The following is a 17,209-nucleotide window of genomic DNA, read 5'->3' as shown; positions in this document are numbered from 1 at the left end:
AAAATAACATTTCAGCTAAGTACTCTTCACCAGACTGTGAAAAAATAAGAAAGCATACAAGTATATAAATTAGTGGATTGCTGGTAATAATTATCAAAATCTCAAAAATTATAAAGATACATTAAATCAAAAATACGTCATATCAAAAGGTAGGTAAAAAAGGAGGTAAATAGGGTATGGAACCTATCCAATAGTCGAGTCTGTCAGTTATTACATTGTTACGGGTAAATAGCAAAGGTGGTGTGACATGAATGGCCCTAGAATCAAAAGGCATGTGAGATTATGTCAGACCCGCGCTCACTGGCTTGGGACACTTGGTGTCAAGCACCGAGGCAGGAGAGGCTATGGCCAGTGCAGAAAGACGGCCAGGAGAGGCATACATATAAGTGGAGTTCTGGACAGGTGCCCGACTTGCCGGAGAGTTTTCTGGACTTCTTACCTGGAGAACACATCACCCTGGCTGGGGGCCCGAACTGTAACTAAAGCTGAGAAAACTGCAACCTGCTGTGTCCTTCCATTTCTTTCCAGCATCACCTACTCTGCACCTCTACCTGTCCCTAGCAACATTGCCACCCACATCACTTACAGCCCTGGGGACCCCGCTTCACCTGTGGGAAGGTCACCATCTTGCTGCCTTACCATCACCCCCAGAGGACCCCTTTAAACAGTGTCGGTCACCCCTGACCGAGTACCACAGGTGGCATCACAAACTTTTATTGCTTTACAACTCCCTTTAAAGCCTATCCCTTTTACTTTGGTGTCCAGGGCCACAGACCGGGTCGCCGCCACCGTGACATCCCACTTAAGTACTGGACCCAGTACCGAGTATCTCCAGGCCCTGGCGGGTGACTCACTAGCATACTACATAGGGGGCTGTTGGGGGCCGTCATACAGTGTTTTGGCTATGAGGGATCTTCATAATGTATAGCGGATTTATCATACTATGTGTGGTGGCTGTGGGGACCATCTTACTGTGTAGAGTGGTTGTGGTGGACATCATACTGTGTGGGGTGGCTGCGGAGGACATTATACTGTATGGATTTTTATGGGGTACATTATAAAATGCTGGGGGGCTCTTGTGACCATCATAGTGTATGGGATGGTTATGGAAGACATCATAATGTATGGGGGGCTTTGGTGGACATCATACTGTGTGGGTGTCTGTGGTGCGTCTCATACTGTATATTGGGGGCTGTGATAGATACCATACTATATGGGAGGCTGTGGTGACAATCTTACTGTGTGGGGTGCTGCATCATACTTTGTGTAAGGTTTGTGGGGAAATCATATTGTGTGGGGTCATCATATTTTGTGGAGGCATAATACATTACAAGGGTCAAGAAAGGTGTATCAAAGTGAGTGAGACACTTGGGGACATCAGTAGGAGCAAAATAACTGTCTAAGTGCTGCAATACATTTCCTTCTACATTTGTTAAATAGTTGAGATATGCTTTTCTTTGACTGTGACATCATAGAAAAAGTCCTATGAGATCTGTTATTTCTATGTATGCCCCACCTCAGGAGCATTATTACAATACAGAGGCACTGAGGGTCATTATTATAAGCATTTCTGACTCCTAGGTCACAGCTGTAAGCAATGTTGTCAGAGTTTCACGCCATTTTTACAGATGCACCAAAAAACACACAAAAACAAAACCAAAATGGATTTAGCTGGGAAATATGTTAAGGTACATCCTTTCCAGGGTAATGACTTGTATATGAGGCAAAATAATTAACCCCAGACCGAAATGTTCCTCCACCACTTTCGCTATGTTCACACGCAGCGTTTTTGATGCGTTTTTCGACTTTAACATTGCTTTCAACCAGTACAAATGCATTCACTGGGAAATGTCATTGTAACATTTAACAACCCTAGCTGGCCATGTGGTGTGTGACACATAAGGAGACATATCTTGTTTCATTTCTGAATGAAGGACTGATAAAGTCACAAAGCCTATTTTTTGAGGGGCATCAGGCGGTATTAATATTCCTAAAGGGCCATTATTAAACATTGGGTCTCCTATGCCGTTATTGCCTATGCAGTGAGCTGGGCTGCCAAGAATTACGACGCACCCCAATACCCCTTTCACGAGAGGTACAGGAGAGCTTCCTGAAAAAAGTTGCATTGAATGCAAGGCCTGCCCTGCTATCAAGTCATATACACCCGAATAAGCCTTTGAACCCAGGTACTAGATGGCCACAGGAAAACCCACTTCACATTCTTCAGCTGGTCCTGCCATGCTGTTTCCTTATGCATTGAATGCAAGGGCCGCCTTGACCCAAATTTGCACACAGCACAAACCCCACTTGGAAGAATCGTGGAGGAGGGCCTCATAAAAAAAATTCCCATTACAAAGGAGCGGGTCTCCTAGACTCATAATGCCCATACACTAAGTGCATGGGCTGACAAACATTTCCCCATGGGGGGTACATTATAAAAAAAATATTTATGGGGATCATAGACACCCTTGTCGAAAAATTGAATGGCTGTAGCAGCACAGAACATGTTCACCATGGTGTTCTAGTGGTGGAGAATGATGATATGTGGAGGAAGGCATTATTAAAAACTAGGCCCAATGTTAAGGAGTGGGTCTCCTAGACTTGTAATGCCCATACACTAAGTGCATGGGCTGAAAAACATTTCCCAATGGGGGGAACATTTTTTTAAAAATATACTATGGACATCATAGACACCCTTGCCAAAAATTGGACTGGCTGTAGCATGGGCCTGTGTGATCTCAGATGCCAGGGCAGAATTTCAGTCCCAGTCTGTCCCTGACCAGAATAGGGCTGCATGAATGTCAAGTAGTAAAGAAAAATGGGAGAGAAAAATTATTGTGGAAGGTCAAATATAGATAATGTCTGAAAACCAAAGTATAGTATGATTGGTTATAAAGATAAGGAGAAAAGTAAGGAGAATGCAGGAGAGCAGAGGAAGAATGCAAGAGAGCAGAGGAAAGAGGGGGAGGACTGGAAAGGGAGGGAAATGTTGGCAAAATAAGCAGAAAAGGCAAAGAGAAGGGGGAGAAATGGAGAAGAGAGAGGACAGAAGGTGGGGGAGGAAAAAGTAAGGCCGGCGTCACACTAGCGTATTGCATCCGATGCAAAATCATCGGATGCGATATGCTAATGACACTCGGCTCCTGCTCGCAGCAGAGCAGGAGCCGAGTGTCATGCGTCTGTGCTCCGATTCTCTCGCGCAGGGAGGATCGGAGCACAGCTGCGTAGGAGGCGGAGAAATGAATTTCTCCATCTCCTCCATTGCTGGGGTCTGCTTATAACGCACATCACTCGGATGATATCTGAGGGATGTGCGCTGTCTCACTCGCACCCATAGGCTTATATGGGTGCGAGTGAGCCCAGAGTATTCCTCGGTCCGAGACAATCGCATCATGCTGCGATTGTCTCGGACCGAAGAAAACGGCCGACAAAAAGTCGGCTGCTGGGAGCTGCCCCATATGTTAACATTGGTCCGAGTGCAATGCGATTTTTTATCGCATTGCACTCGGCCATTTAAAACGCCAGTGTGACGCCGGCCTAAGAGGATAAGGATGAATGGGAGATATAGAAAGAAAACGTACAGCTGTCTGCATGCACCTCAGTTACATTGTATAGGAAAGTGCTATGCACTGCCTTCACATGCAACAGAGATCTGGTTCTGAGAGAATTCTCTGGTATCCTGTTTTTCACTAGACAAAGTATTATCTGCTGCCAGGAAATAACAGGGCAGAGACGGGCAGCCAGGGTGTAAGAAGGTTGAATAGAGAAATATTGCCCCAAACTCTTGTAGAAGATACAGTGCCTTGAAAAACTACTTACACCCTGTCAAATATTCCACATATTATCACATTGCGCACACAAACTTAAATGCATTTTATTGGGATGTTATGTGATATATATCAACACGAAGTTGCAAACATTTGAGAAGTGTAAATGTAGCGCCCCCACAGCCGCAGGGCCGAGGGGTACCCGGTACCGGGCCTCTGAGTCTCTGCTCTGGGGTTGTCACGGCGGCTAGGCCCCGGTCCGTGACCCTGCCGTGGGGTGCTCAGTGAATGGTAGATGTGGATAACGGTAGTGGGGGGGGGCGACACTGTAGTAGTCGTGATGTTGTAGTAGTGAGGCTGTGGTGGTGCGGTGCAGTAAATAACGAGGACACCAGGTTGCAGTCTCTTTACCTCTTTACTGAAGATCTCTGGGTCCTCAGTCCAGAATACGGTTCACCAGGCTGCGCAAGTCCGGCCGGTCCAATGGCACCTCCAGAGTTCTCCTCTCAGGTGGAAATCGGTGCCTTCCTTCTAGCGCTATGTGTTGCGGTCCTCCCCTGCTGTGCTTACGGAAAGTCCCCACAACCGTCGTGTCTGTTTCTTAAGTTCCCTCACAACTCGATTAAATGATGTTCTTCTAATCCTCCGTCCCTCCCTGATATTCTGGTTGGAACGGCACCCGTTTGACGGGTAGGCTCGGAGCTCTTCCGGGACCCTAGAGTCGCCCCTCTCCACAGGTTGCCCCCCAAGACTTCATAGGTGATATGTGTTAGACAGCCCGCCTTAAACTGACTGTCCTGCCGCTGTTTAGAGTATTGCTTGAAGCTGATTGTTATAATACTCCCTCGGCGTTCCGGCCACCGGTATTGCGCCTCAGTAGGGTGTTGCTCCGGTCTTACAGCATGACCCCTACTGGTATTCTCCTATTGCTTGATCTCGTTTCTCACTCAGCACAATCTATCTCGCTTCTAGTCCTTTCTTGGGCCCCGCCGCTTCCCGGAGCTGGCGCGGACCCGTTACGTTCTTTCAAGTTGCCAAGCCTCTGTCAGGATCCCACCCCTGACAGAGACCCTACTGTCTCTTCCTCCACAACACCCTCTGCCACCAGGTGTTGCTTCGTCCAATCCAGTCAGCTTTCTCATCTAACTTCCTGCCTGACCCCCAGTTTACCCACTATGGTGGGGAGTGGCCTAATGAATAGAACCCTTAGCTCCCCCCGGAGGCCCAGCTGTGAAATGTATTGGTGTCTGTGATACCTGATCAGATGAACTCCTTCAGTGCCATCGGACGCACCGTAGCTCCCCATAGTGGCGGAGCCACAGTACTGCAACGACCAGGACTCTGGGGCGCTGCATAAACAAAATGATACACAAATTTCAAAATATTTGAAAAATAGTGACATGCATTTGTATTCAGCGCTGTAATCTTGTAACCCTAAATTAAATCCTGAGTAAACATTTGCTACCAGAGGTCACATAATTACTAAATTGAATCCACATGTGTGAAATTTCTGTACTGTTTGTTCTGGGAGGTTTGTTCGAGGTCCTCAGAGGTTTGTTGGAAAACATTAAGGCTGTGTGCACACGTTCTGGATATTTCGCGTTCTCTTCGCTATAAAAACGCGATAAAACCACGAAAAAAACACTCACATTAAGCATCCTATTAAAAGAATGCAATCCGCATTTTGTATGCACATGCTGCATTTTTTTCCTGAGCGGAAACGCATTCCGGAAAAAAACGCAGCAAGTTCATTAATTTGCGGAATCACGGGGATTCCGCACGCATAGGTATGCATTGATCCGCTTACTTCCCGCATGGGGCTATGCCCACCATGTGGGAAGTAAGCGGATCATGTGCAGATGGTACCCGGGGTGGAGGAGAGGAGACTTTCCTCCACAGACTGGGCACCATATAATTGTTAAAAAAAAAAGAATTAAAATAAAAAATTGTGATATACTCACCTTCCGATGGCCCCTGGAGTCCTCCCGCCTCTCAGCGGTGCACGCGGTGGCTGGGATGCTGTGTGCGAAGGACCTGTGATGACGTCGCGGTCATGTGACCGTGACGTCAACCCAGGTCCTTTGCACATAGCATCCCAGCCGCCGCGTGCACCGCTGAAGAGATCGGGTGACGTTGAAAGGTGAGAATAACTATTTTATTTTTTTTATTATTTTTAACATTAGATCTTTTTACTATTGATGCTCCATAGAAGCATCAATAGTAAAAAGTTGGTCACACTTGTCAAACACTATCTTTGACAAGCGTGACCAACCTGTCAATCAGTTTTCCAAGCGATGCTACAGATCGCTTGGAAAATGCTAGCATTCTGCCAGCTAATTACGCTTGCAAAACGCTAGTGTTTAGCGGGAATATGCATGCCAAATCCGCATGCGATATACCCACGGCAGGAGTTGCGGAATTGCTGCGGAAATTTCTGCGGAAATTCCGCAACGTGTGCACTTAGCCTAAGGCCGGTTTCACACGTCAGTGGCTCCGGTACGTGTGGTGACAGTTTCCTCACGTACCGGAGACACTGACTCACGTAGGCACATTAAAATAAATGTGTCTCTGCACATGTCAGCGTGTTTTCACGGACCGTGTGTCTGTGTGCAAAACACGGAGACATGTCTGCTTTTCTCTGGCAGCACAGTCCACAAAGCGTCCCGCACATGTGCACACGGAGAACAGTGTGCACTCTCCTCCATGTGCACGTACCGCCGCAGGAGAAACAGCGCTACAGTTAAGTGTTGTCCCCTGCTTTTGGTGCTGAAGCCGGCATTCATTCCTTCTACCCAGCAGCGTTCGCTGGAGAGAAGGAATGAAAAATCAAGGTTTTTTAAATTTTTTTGTTAGAAATAGTTTGGGGTCACCTCCCGCCTCTCACCCCCCGTGCGCCCGCCCGCTTGCAGAGAAATACTCACCCAGCTCCCGCGATGCCTCCTCTCAGCGCCGGCAGCCTGTCCTGTGTGAGCGGTCACGTGGTACCGCTCATTACAGTGATGAATATGCGGCATATTCATCACTGTAATGAGCGGTACCACGTGACCGCTCACACAGGACTAGCTGTCTCCTGCATGGTCCGTGTGGTCCTCAGTCGGCACACGGGCGGCACACGGCTGCCACACTGATGTGCCACGTGAGCACACGGACACACGGACATGGATAACTCCGGTACCAATTTCTCCAGTACCGGAATTATCTGGACATGTGAGACTGGCCTAAGGCTACGGTCACACTATCAGTATTTGCTCAATATTTTACATCATTATTTGTAAGCCAAAACCAAGTGAGGAACAATCAGGGGAAAAGTATAAAAGAAACATGTCACCGTTTCTGTATTTCTCACCCACTCCTGGTTTTGGCTTACAAATACTGAGGTAAAATACTGACTAAATACTGACAGTGTGCACATGGCCTAAGGATCAAACAACATCAAGAAAACCAAGGAACACCACACCAGACATGTCAGGGATAAAGTTGTGTGGGAGGGTGGAGAAGAGTAATAAAGAGTTAGGTTATAAAAAACAGACCAAGCTCTGAACATCTCACAGAGCACTGTTTAATATATCATCCAAAAATGGAAGGAGTATGGCACAACTGCAAAACTACCAAGACATGGCTGTCTACCTAAGCTGAAATCTTAAACAAGGAGAGTACTAATTTGAAAAGCAGCCAAGAAGCCCATGTTCACGCTGGAAGGGCTTCTATTAGGGCTCATACTCACATGCAAGAAACTCGGATGAGTATCACATGTCAATACCCGGCACTGCAACCAGCACTCAGGAGCGGAGCGTGCGGCTGCATGTATTGCTATGTGGCCGCATGCTCCGATCCGAGTGGCGGGTGCGAGTGCCGGGTATTGATGTGCGAGACTCATCCGAGTTTCTCGCATGTGAGAATGAGCCCTTAGTCAACAAATCTGGTTTATGGAGGAATGACTTCAAGAAATTTATTTTTAAAAGCAAGACATAAGAAGTTCCATTTGCAGTTTGCAAAAAGTCATATAGGGGACACAGCTAACATATGGAAGAAGGTGCATTGGTCAGATGAGACCGAAGTAAAACATTTTGGGCTAAATGCAAAATGTTATGTGTGGTGGAAAACAAACACTGCATATCACCCTGAAAACAGCATCCACACAGTCAAACATGGTAGTGGCAGCACCATGCTGTGGGGATGCTTTTCTTCAGAAGGGATAGGGAAGCTGGTCAGAGTTGATGGAGAGATGGAGGGACCTAAAGGGAACCTGTCACCCCCCCCCCAGTCGTTTCAAACCAAAAGAGCCACCTTGTGCAGCAGTAATGCTGCATTCTGACAAGGTGGCTCTTTTAGGTCTGGGTGCTGTAACTTGAGAAATAATCAGTTTTATAATTTGTCTGAAATACCTGGTCCTCAGTCAAGTGGGCCGGCGTTTCCCCCCTGCTTCAGACAGCACACAGCTGTCACTCACATCTTCTTGGCGCCGGGCGCCACCTCCTCCTCACCGCTGTATTCAAAAGTAGCCGCTGCCTGCGCTCTTATCCCCTGCCTGGTGCAGGCGCAGTGAGCGCTGCCCGTCTTTCCTCATATGCAGTCCAGCTGACTGCGCCTGCGCGGCCGCCCTGCCTGTGAATCCCAGCCCCGCAATGTGAATAAATCATAAGTCACTGCAGGGCTGAAATTCACAAGCAGGGCGGCCGCGCAGGCGCAGTCAGCTGGACTGCATATGAGGAAAGACGGGCAGCGTTCACTGCACCTGCACCAGGCAGGGGATAAGAGCGCAGGCACCGGCTACTTTTGAAAACAGCGGTGAGGAGGAGGCGGCGCCCGGCGCCAAGAAGATGTGAGTGACAGCTGTGTGCTGTCTGAAGCAGGGGGGAAACGCCTGCCTCCTTGACTGAGGAGCAGGTATTTCAGACAAATTATAAAACTGATTATTTCTCAAGTTACAGCACCCAGACCTAAAAGAGCCACCTTGTCAGAATGCAGCATTACTGCTGCACAAGATGGCTCTTTTAGTTTGAAACGACTGGGGGGGGGGGGGGTGACAGGTTCCCTCTAAATACAGGGAAGTCCAGGAAGAAAACCTGTTGAGGGGTGTAAAAGACTTGAGACTGAGTCATAGGTTCACCTTCCAGCAGGACAATGACCTTAAACATACTACCAGAGCTACATAAAATGGTCTACATCAAAGCAGATTCTTGTTTTTGAGTGGCCCAAAGACCCGACCTAAATCCCATTGAGACTTCAAAATTGCTGTTCAAGACACTCTCCATTCAATCTCACTGAGCTAGAGCTAGTTTGCAAAGAACTATGGGCAAAAATTTCAGCCTCTAGATGTGCAAAGCTTGTATATAGATACCCCAAAAGACTTGCAGCAGTATTTGCTGAGAAAAGTGATCTTACAAAGTATTGACTCAAATGGGCTGAATACAAATACACATCACAATTTTCACATTTATATTTTTAAATTAATTATACAACCATTAATCATTTCCTTTACACTGCATAAATACTCGCTACTTTTGTGGATATATCACATAATATCCCAATAAAGCCCATTTAAGCTTGTGGGTGTTACGTTAAAAAATGTGGAAAAGTTCACTGGACATAGATACTTTTTCAAGGCACTCTATATCCTTGCACTCTATTGGTGTGTTGGACCAGTGAAGTAACTGGCCAATGTATGTTATGTTATAAAAATTTACACTATATGTTGTATTGAAGCTTGAAATTGCTAATAAAACAGAATCCATTGAGAAAATGATATGGTCAGCATGAAGAGGCTTTCGAAATAGTGAGTGGGGTGGTTCTCATCCACACCCTAATGACAACCCGTTGGCAACATCAGAAGTGAAGGAATTCCCTGATTTAAAGCCCTATACACATTGGACTAAAGTCGTCTGAACACATGAATATTGGTGAAATCAGCCAACAGCCTTTTGAGTATAGGGACCTCTTGACTCTTACCTGACAGATTATGTCAAACCAAGCATTCCTAAGTATAGAGGTGTCAGGAGAGATTATTGTTGGGCGAACAATAGTTACACTGGCAGTTATCTAATGTGTATGGGGTCATGAAAGAGTAACTGTAGGTTGAATTTTTATTAAAAAAATTAATAGTACGCTTAAAAATGAGCAACTCTGTAATACTATATATCTTAGTAGAGACATTTGCTTATTTTTCCTCCTGGATTTGTCCTTCATTCTCAATTCATGGGTTAAATCTGTAGTCAGTGAAGACAGATTTTACCATTGCTCAGATAGGAGATGGCAGATGCTGCTTTAAGATTCTATGGAGGAAGAGGAGCAATAGACCTACACAGACATTCTGTTGCAAGTTTTCCTGAATTGACCGTTACAATTCTCCATAGCAGTTGGTGAGCACCAACTGTCATCTCCTTATCCTATTCTCAATCTATGAACTGAGAATTTTGAGAATGAATGATCAGATGTTCCAGAGGAGAAAGAAGCAAATTTCTCTGATAAGATATTTTACTAAATTACTTATTTTTATGTGTACAGTTGATTCATGAAAAAGAAATAAATCGATGGCTACTCTTTAGATTATTGACCGAGTAAGTACTGTGAGAAATGCCCTAAAGCACGGTCGGAATGGTCCACTGGAGAACCGGAAGATTCTCCGGGCTGCATTATACTCTATGAGGCTGGCTGCATTATACCCTATGAGGGAGGCTACCTTATATTCTATGGGAGGCTGCATTATACCCTATGAGGGAGGCTACATTATATTCTATGGGGGACTGCATTATATTCTATGAGGGAGGCTTCATTATATTCTATGAGGCTGGCTGCATTATACCCTATGAGGGAGGCTACATTATATTCTATGGGGGACTGCATTATATTCTATGAGGGAGGCTTCATTATATTCTATGAGGGGGGCTGCATTATACTATATGAGGGGGCTACTTTATATTCTATGAGGGGGGTATATTATGTTCTATGAGGGGGCTACATTATATTCTATGAGGAGGGCTACCCCAACCCTGCTACATAATTAAGACATGTACTACCTTTTATTATACCCTGATATTAGGGCTTTTTACCGCACAATTGATGGTCTTCTATTTGCTTCTATGTATACTACATAGTGGGCCCCAAGAATGATGTTCTCTGGTTGTCCCAAGGTGCTTCAGTCCAACGCTGCCCAAAAGTGACTTGTGGTGAAACATTGTGCTAGCTCACTTGCCCTTAGACCACCTGTGATAAGATGTCTGAAACAAAGATAAAGACCAGGAGCGGACATATCGTCGGTGCAGCCAGTTCAACTGCATCGGGGCCTGGAGGTAGATGGGGAGACTCCAACATTGTGACTTTCAGCTGGATGTGCATCTCCCTGTGCTGCAATACAAGCTGCCGGCCAGTGGCTGGCAACTGATGTTGGTGTGCCCACGACCTCATGACGTCATGCGCCATGGCGGGGATGCCAAAGTCGGCTGTCGTATCTTGCAGAAGAGGACTGTGTACGGCATGGAAGTGGAGGAAGGTGAATAGAATCGTGTGTTGTTTTTTTTAATATAGTGGGGAACAGGCAAAATTATATTATGATGGGGCCCAGGATAGAGTATATGAACACCAGGAAGGGGTCAGAACTTGGCACAATAACCCTAGGAAGGGGACAAGGTGCTATAAATGACAAAAATAACAAGAAAATCCAAATTGTAAGGTATGATGCTGTACATAACAAGAGAAGTCACTATGTAGTAAGGGGTGATAATGATCTCCAAAACTGCAAGGGAGTTGGGGTGATACTACATCATGTTGAGAGTTTAGGACTTCACAGAATCGTGAAATAAACGTGATCATATGTGAGACTGACTTAAGGGTGCACAGCTACATACAGTTCATTACTAAAGGCCCCGTCTCACATAGCGAGATCGCTAGCGAGATCGCTGCTGAGTCACTAGTTTTGTGACGCAACAGCGACCTCCATAGCGATCTCGCTATGTGTGACACGTACCAGCGATCAGGCCCCTGCTGCGAGATCGCTGGTCGTGTCGGAATGGCCTGGACCTTTTTTTGGTCGTTGAGGCCCCGCTGACATCGCTGAATCGGTGTGTGTGACACCGATCCAGCGATGTCTTCACTGGTAACCAGGGTAAACATCGGGTTACTAAGCGCAGGGCCGCGCTTAGTAACCCGATGTTAACCCTGGTTACCAGCGTAGATGTAAAAAAAAAAAAAACAATACATACTCGCCTTCTGATGTCCGTCAGGTCCCTTGCCGTCTGCTTCCTGCTCTCACTGACTGCCGGCCGGAAAGTGAGAAGTGAGAGCACAGCAGTGACGTCACCGCTGCGCTCTGCTCTCACTGTACGGCCGGATCTCAGTCAGAGCAGGAAGCAGACGGCAAGGGACCTGGACACCGAAAGGCGAGTATGTAGTGTTTGTTTTTTTTGGTAACCAGGGTAAACATCGGGTTACTAAGCGCGGCCCTGCGCTTAGTAACCCGATGTTTACCCTGGTTACCCGGGTGCTGCAGGGGGACTTCGGCATCGTTGAAGACAGTTTCAACGATGCCGAAGTCGTTCCCCTGATCGTTGGTCGCTGGAGAGAGCTGTCTGTGTGACAGCTCCCCAGCGACCACACAACGACTTACCAACGATCACGGCCAGGTCGTATCGCTGCTCGTGATCGTTGGTAAATCGCTTAGTGAGACGGGGCCTTAAGTAAGTAGCTAATCTTACTCTTAGGTGTCGAGTTCCCGCTGCTGCACAGGGGGAATCTCGAACCACCTGCGCTGCGGTCTCCCATTCTTCAGCCGCATTGGAGCCTGCTCAGCGGAGACGTCGGTCCCAGCGTCTGGCTCAGGCAGATACTGTGCTCTTGGTTACTGCTGATCTTCCAGGCTCAGCCATTGTAACCAGCACTGTTCTGCAGCAAGCAGATGCTCCTGGGACTAAGTCCTGCTTTTCCGCTACTGAGCATGCCCAAGGGACGACCTCTCATTGGAGGTTGGGGGTCACATGCTCAGGTCCTGAAGCAGTTCCTATTGGACCAGTAGGAAGATCCTGGAGAGCTTTCACTATAAAAGATTTGCATGGCCGCACGGCCATGCGCTAGTATCAACCTATGTTTATGAGCTTAGCTACCTAGTGGTCTGTGTCTGTATGTGCTCAGGGTCAGCTGTATAGCCACTAGAATTCCAGCACCTGCGGAGAAGTGTTCGTGTGTGTGAATTTAGGACTGGCGTATAGCCACTAGAATTCTGGCACCTCCGGAGAAGAGTTGTTTGTGTGCTGAAGCTGACTGACCACTGTATGCAATCTGCTCTGTTAGTGAGCTGTGATCCTCTGTGAAGTTAACAGGGCACAGCATTATGCTAATCCTGGCGACTCTGTGAAGCAACAGAGTTCGCTCCTATACAGACCGGGCGATGGAACCTGTGTCTATTCAGGCATTGTACTGCCATATAGTGCTGCCATTTACTAGCAGCAGGTTCCACTCCTGCACGGTGGACCCCGGGCTGCGAATGCACATATATTTTCTCAATAATTACTCAGTGCGTTCCGTCAGCCCTAACACTTACTTCAATACTTCAGATTAGACATATAAAAAGTCTTCACAATGCAAATAATGGTTAAAACATTATTATTTGTGAGAAATGAGCATAGCACAGTTTGTAGCATATATATATATACTATAAAATATGAATATAGAAAAAGGGGCAAGCGAGCACCATGGTGTAAGGAATGGAGTTCAACATGATTTTTTGTTTTCACTGGAAATAAACAGCACAAGCGGCAGTCAACATGACAACATGGACCTGGATTGTACAGAGATGTCCATTAAACGGAGCCCGTCAGCTTATTCATGCTGCTAATATCATGGCAGCACAAATCAGAGCTCGGCTATACAATTGCAGCCTGGCATATTTTTCTCTTAAATGCTCTGGCATTTTTGAAAAAATGTAGTTTGAAAAGCCAAAGCAAGACTAGTCTGACACATCCCGCATTGCTCCAAATAATTGACAGGTCTCCCATGAGTGTAAAATGTAAGAGACTTGTCAATCACCTGGAACAACGCTGGATAAACGACATTTCAAATTACATTTTCTAATGCTGGAGAAAAAATATACCTGGCGTATTGTGTAACCAAACTCTGATTCATGCTGTCCATGGTTTGAACCACATAACAAAGCTGACAAATTATCTTTAAATATCACTGTGGTAACACAGGAGGAGGCTTTTTGCTTCCTTGGGCTCTCCTGTGGTAGTTGGGACATGTGACAAAGAGGAAGTCCGGGCTGCAGCTGATCTCTGACTTCCTCTTCATGTTCAATTTGTCCAAAGGTGGGAACAGTGACTCCAGAGCTAATTGGGCACCAGGGTCATGTGTCACAACAACTGAAAGGAAGCCCCAGGAGAACGGGTGCCAACACTGCAGGAAAGGCGCCAGCAGGGGAGGTGAGCATAAGCTTTTTTATTTTATCGAGGCCACACATGGGTTATGATAAGGAGTTGCCCAAGTAGTGGACAACAACTTTACTGAAATAATGCTAAAGCCCCTAGCCTTTTAGAGATACATGCAAAGCTCAAAGGACACCTACAAGTCAGATCAACCCTCCTAAGCTGTCCATATGCACATGCAGGTTAAAGGAGGTTGAATAAAATGATACCTTGATATCTGTGATTCGATGTCTTATTTCAGAGAAATCCATGTTTTTCTTATATGTAAATTGGCTGTTAAGATCCGTGGGCCGGACACTGATCTGCATAAGGATCTGCCCCGAGAGTTTATTTTTAATCAAAGGGGGTGTTACCAGTGTGGACCAAGTAATAACTGACAATCTACATGTCTCACACTGGTAACACTCAATGCCATTTAAAATATGCCCTGTAGGCAGATTCTCATGGAGATCAGTGTCTGGCCCAATCTTAACCGCTCATTTACGTGTAAGAAAAATGTGGATTTCACAGGGATAAAACATAGGATAACAGATATCAAGATATCATTTTGTCCATTTCCTATGACGTACATGCTCATATAGATGGCTTAAGAGGGTTGATCCTACTGACAGATTCCCTTTAAGTGTGAAATATTACTAGCTTGGACAAGTAAATACAAAGAAATTAACCTAGGTAGTGATAATAGTTTTGCTGAGTAAACATACATTGGAATAAACTAATGCCCTCTTTAAAAAGGCCGATCTTTGCCATCAAATGACCACTGATCGACTACATACAAGCCAATCTGAAGTCGTTTCCTTATGTCATTAGACGGACTGCAGACCATTATATGCACACAGAACAATCACTAACACAATTGTCCTGTGAGCACAGAATATCATTTATTTCATAGGCAGCACATGACCTGTTTACACGGGGAAGTCTGTTGCTGATAACAATGATTTTTATGCATGCTTATAAATTCAACGCACCAGTAGAATGAGCATATTATAATTTTTAATATTTTAATGGTTGATTGCCAGTCCATTAGATTGTCTAATAGTCAGGAATAAATCATACTAAGGAATGACTGTCAAAACGAAAGCAGAGCAGGTAGAAAGAGCTTGGGTGCTATGGTTACCAGTAAACTAAAGAACAGTGCTAAAAGTCAGGCAATAGTTGCAAAAGCAAATATAGTTTTAAAGTGCATAACAGAGACAAAAACCTTGGACTAAAATAAAATATTATCAATCTATTAATTATCTTGAATATTGGATGCAATTTTGAGGTTCACAGTGGATAATGATATAGAAGAGCTACAAGGTCAATATAAAATTAACTGTAATTCCAAAAACTATGTATAGAAAAAAATCAGCATTACTTACCCCCACTATTCAACTACTCAAGTGCTGTTTCTCCACCACTGCCCCAGACTTTGTTTTTAAGGTTGCATTGGTGACATCACGATTACTGCAAGTTACCACTGTAGTCAATCACAGGGCCCATCAGACATGTCAATGTAATCAAACAAGACATCCAGTGATTGGCTGCAGAGTCTGTAGTCATGGCGTCACAGTTGCAGCCCGGTCAACAAAAACTGGAGCACTAATGGAGAGGTAACGATGAAGTCGTAGGGATTCAGTGATGCTGATTTTGTTATTTATAGAAAGACCAAGCCTTTACGCAAAAATAAAAAATCTTAAAATGATAAGCTCCTTTAATGGCCATGTATCTTTTTTTTGTGGCTTGACACTAATGGCATGTTGCCAAACAAAATGACCACTGGGAATAAATTTCATGGCTAAAGAAAAACATGAAATCCTAAATGCTTATAAGAAATAAATAAGACAAAATAGATTGTTTGATAGCGCAAAATTTGCTACAATATAGTATATAAACTGAATTGCCATGGCATATGTTGAAAAATCGTAGTGATGCCAACATTTGTCTAAAACTTGTAGAGATTTCCTAAACCACCAATCATTAAAAATGGAATGCGTGAATGCAACTTAGACATCAAATCAATCACTATAATTTTTTTAAATAATTTCCATCATAGTCGTTTTATAAATAGGTTCTTTTTGCTACTAAATGTGCTGCTTCAGAAAGTTTCTACAGACATGCTGTTTTGCTTGTCACCGAGGTCAGATTAAGTCTCAAGTTCAAAGTTTTCATGTTGTGAAGAAAGTGTATAAAGAGTATTCCAGAGTGTATTGTGGATTGTTTATTTTAATATTAAAGTATATCCAGCATTCAATAAAGAATGTCTTGCCAGTAATCTACAAAATTTCTACCATGTAGCCATCAATCATAGAATTATTATAGTTTACACCTAATCTAGGTGCTTACCTGAATCAATCGTCAGAGGTAGTAGTAAAAGGAGCAGAAGAGGTATCAGCATTGTCACTGAGGCTAGCCTTATGTCTTACACATAGCTCTTGTGTAGAATTCCGGTGACATTCAGGCAGGTGAGAGTAGCTTCAGTCTGCCCCATGTTTGGTAGCTTGTCCCAGGAACCAGACTCGGACAGGAAAGCTACTTGTCTGTAGAGCACGTGTATTCCCACGAACGTCCTTTTTGTCCACTTTTCTTCTTTATTTCATCTACATCTGTGAAGATGAAGTGTTAAAGGTTTCCTGTCATGTCTGGTATGCCTCACCCAACAGTCATTCTTCCTCTTCACATAATGTAACCTGGTTACACCTGAAGTTTGCATGAAGTTAGTTCAAGGAAGTATATTTAGAGGAGGAGCAAGAATTGTGAAATTGGATACCTCTACAGTTGTTACGTTTGAGAGGAAACACAACTGATTATGTTTCTAAGGAATAGAAAATCGCACATTTTTTTAAACTCTATGACTTTAGTCATTTAGCAGTGAGAAATGTAGCATATTTGGTCATTCATTGTAAACCAAAAATATCAGGATTTATCAGCAATCTCAAGAAACCAAAACATAAGGTAACATCTAGTAGTTATGGCTTCAGGACACTTGGGTACAGGAGCACTAGACAATGGAGTAGGGTGGATAACAGTGGTTTTCATTCACATGTA

The 17,209-nt window shown here is 44.8% G+C and overlaps 1 protein-coding gene across 1 annotated transcript in view; it reads right to left on the bottom strand.

Annotated features, from left to right (window-relative positions):
- The window catches only part of LOC143807587 (interleukin-20 receptor subunit alpha-like), an 80,085-nt gene extending 63,232 nt beyond the window's left edge, over positions 1–16,853 (bottom strand). The window contains exon 1 of the mRNA XM_077289284.1: positions 16,508–16,853. Within this exon, the coding sequence (XP_077145399.1) occupies positions 16,508–16,559 (52 nt within the window). The 5' untranslated portion in view covers positions 16,560–16,853. The remainder of the gene's footprint in view (positions 1–16,507) is intronic.
- Between the last annotated feature and the right edge of the window lie 356 nt (positions 16,854–17,209).

The sequence above is a fragment of the Ranitomeya variabilis genome, chromosome 2 (genome assembly GCF_051348905.1).
Source record: "Ranitomeya variabilis isolate aRanVar5 chromosome 2, aRanVar5.hap1, whole genome shotgun sequence".
In the NCBI taxonomy this organism is placed as follows: Eukaryota; Metazoa; Chordata; class Amphibia; order Anura; family Dendrobatidae; genus Ranitomeya; species Ranitomeya variabilis.
This window is presented reverse-complemented; position numbering and strand designations above follow the sequence as displayed.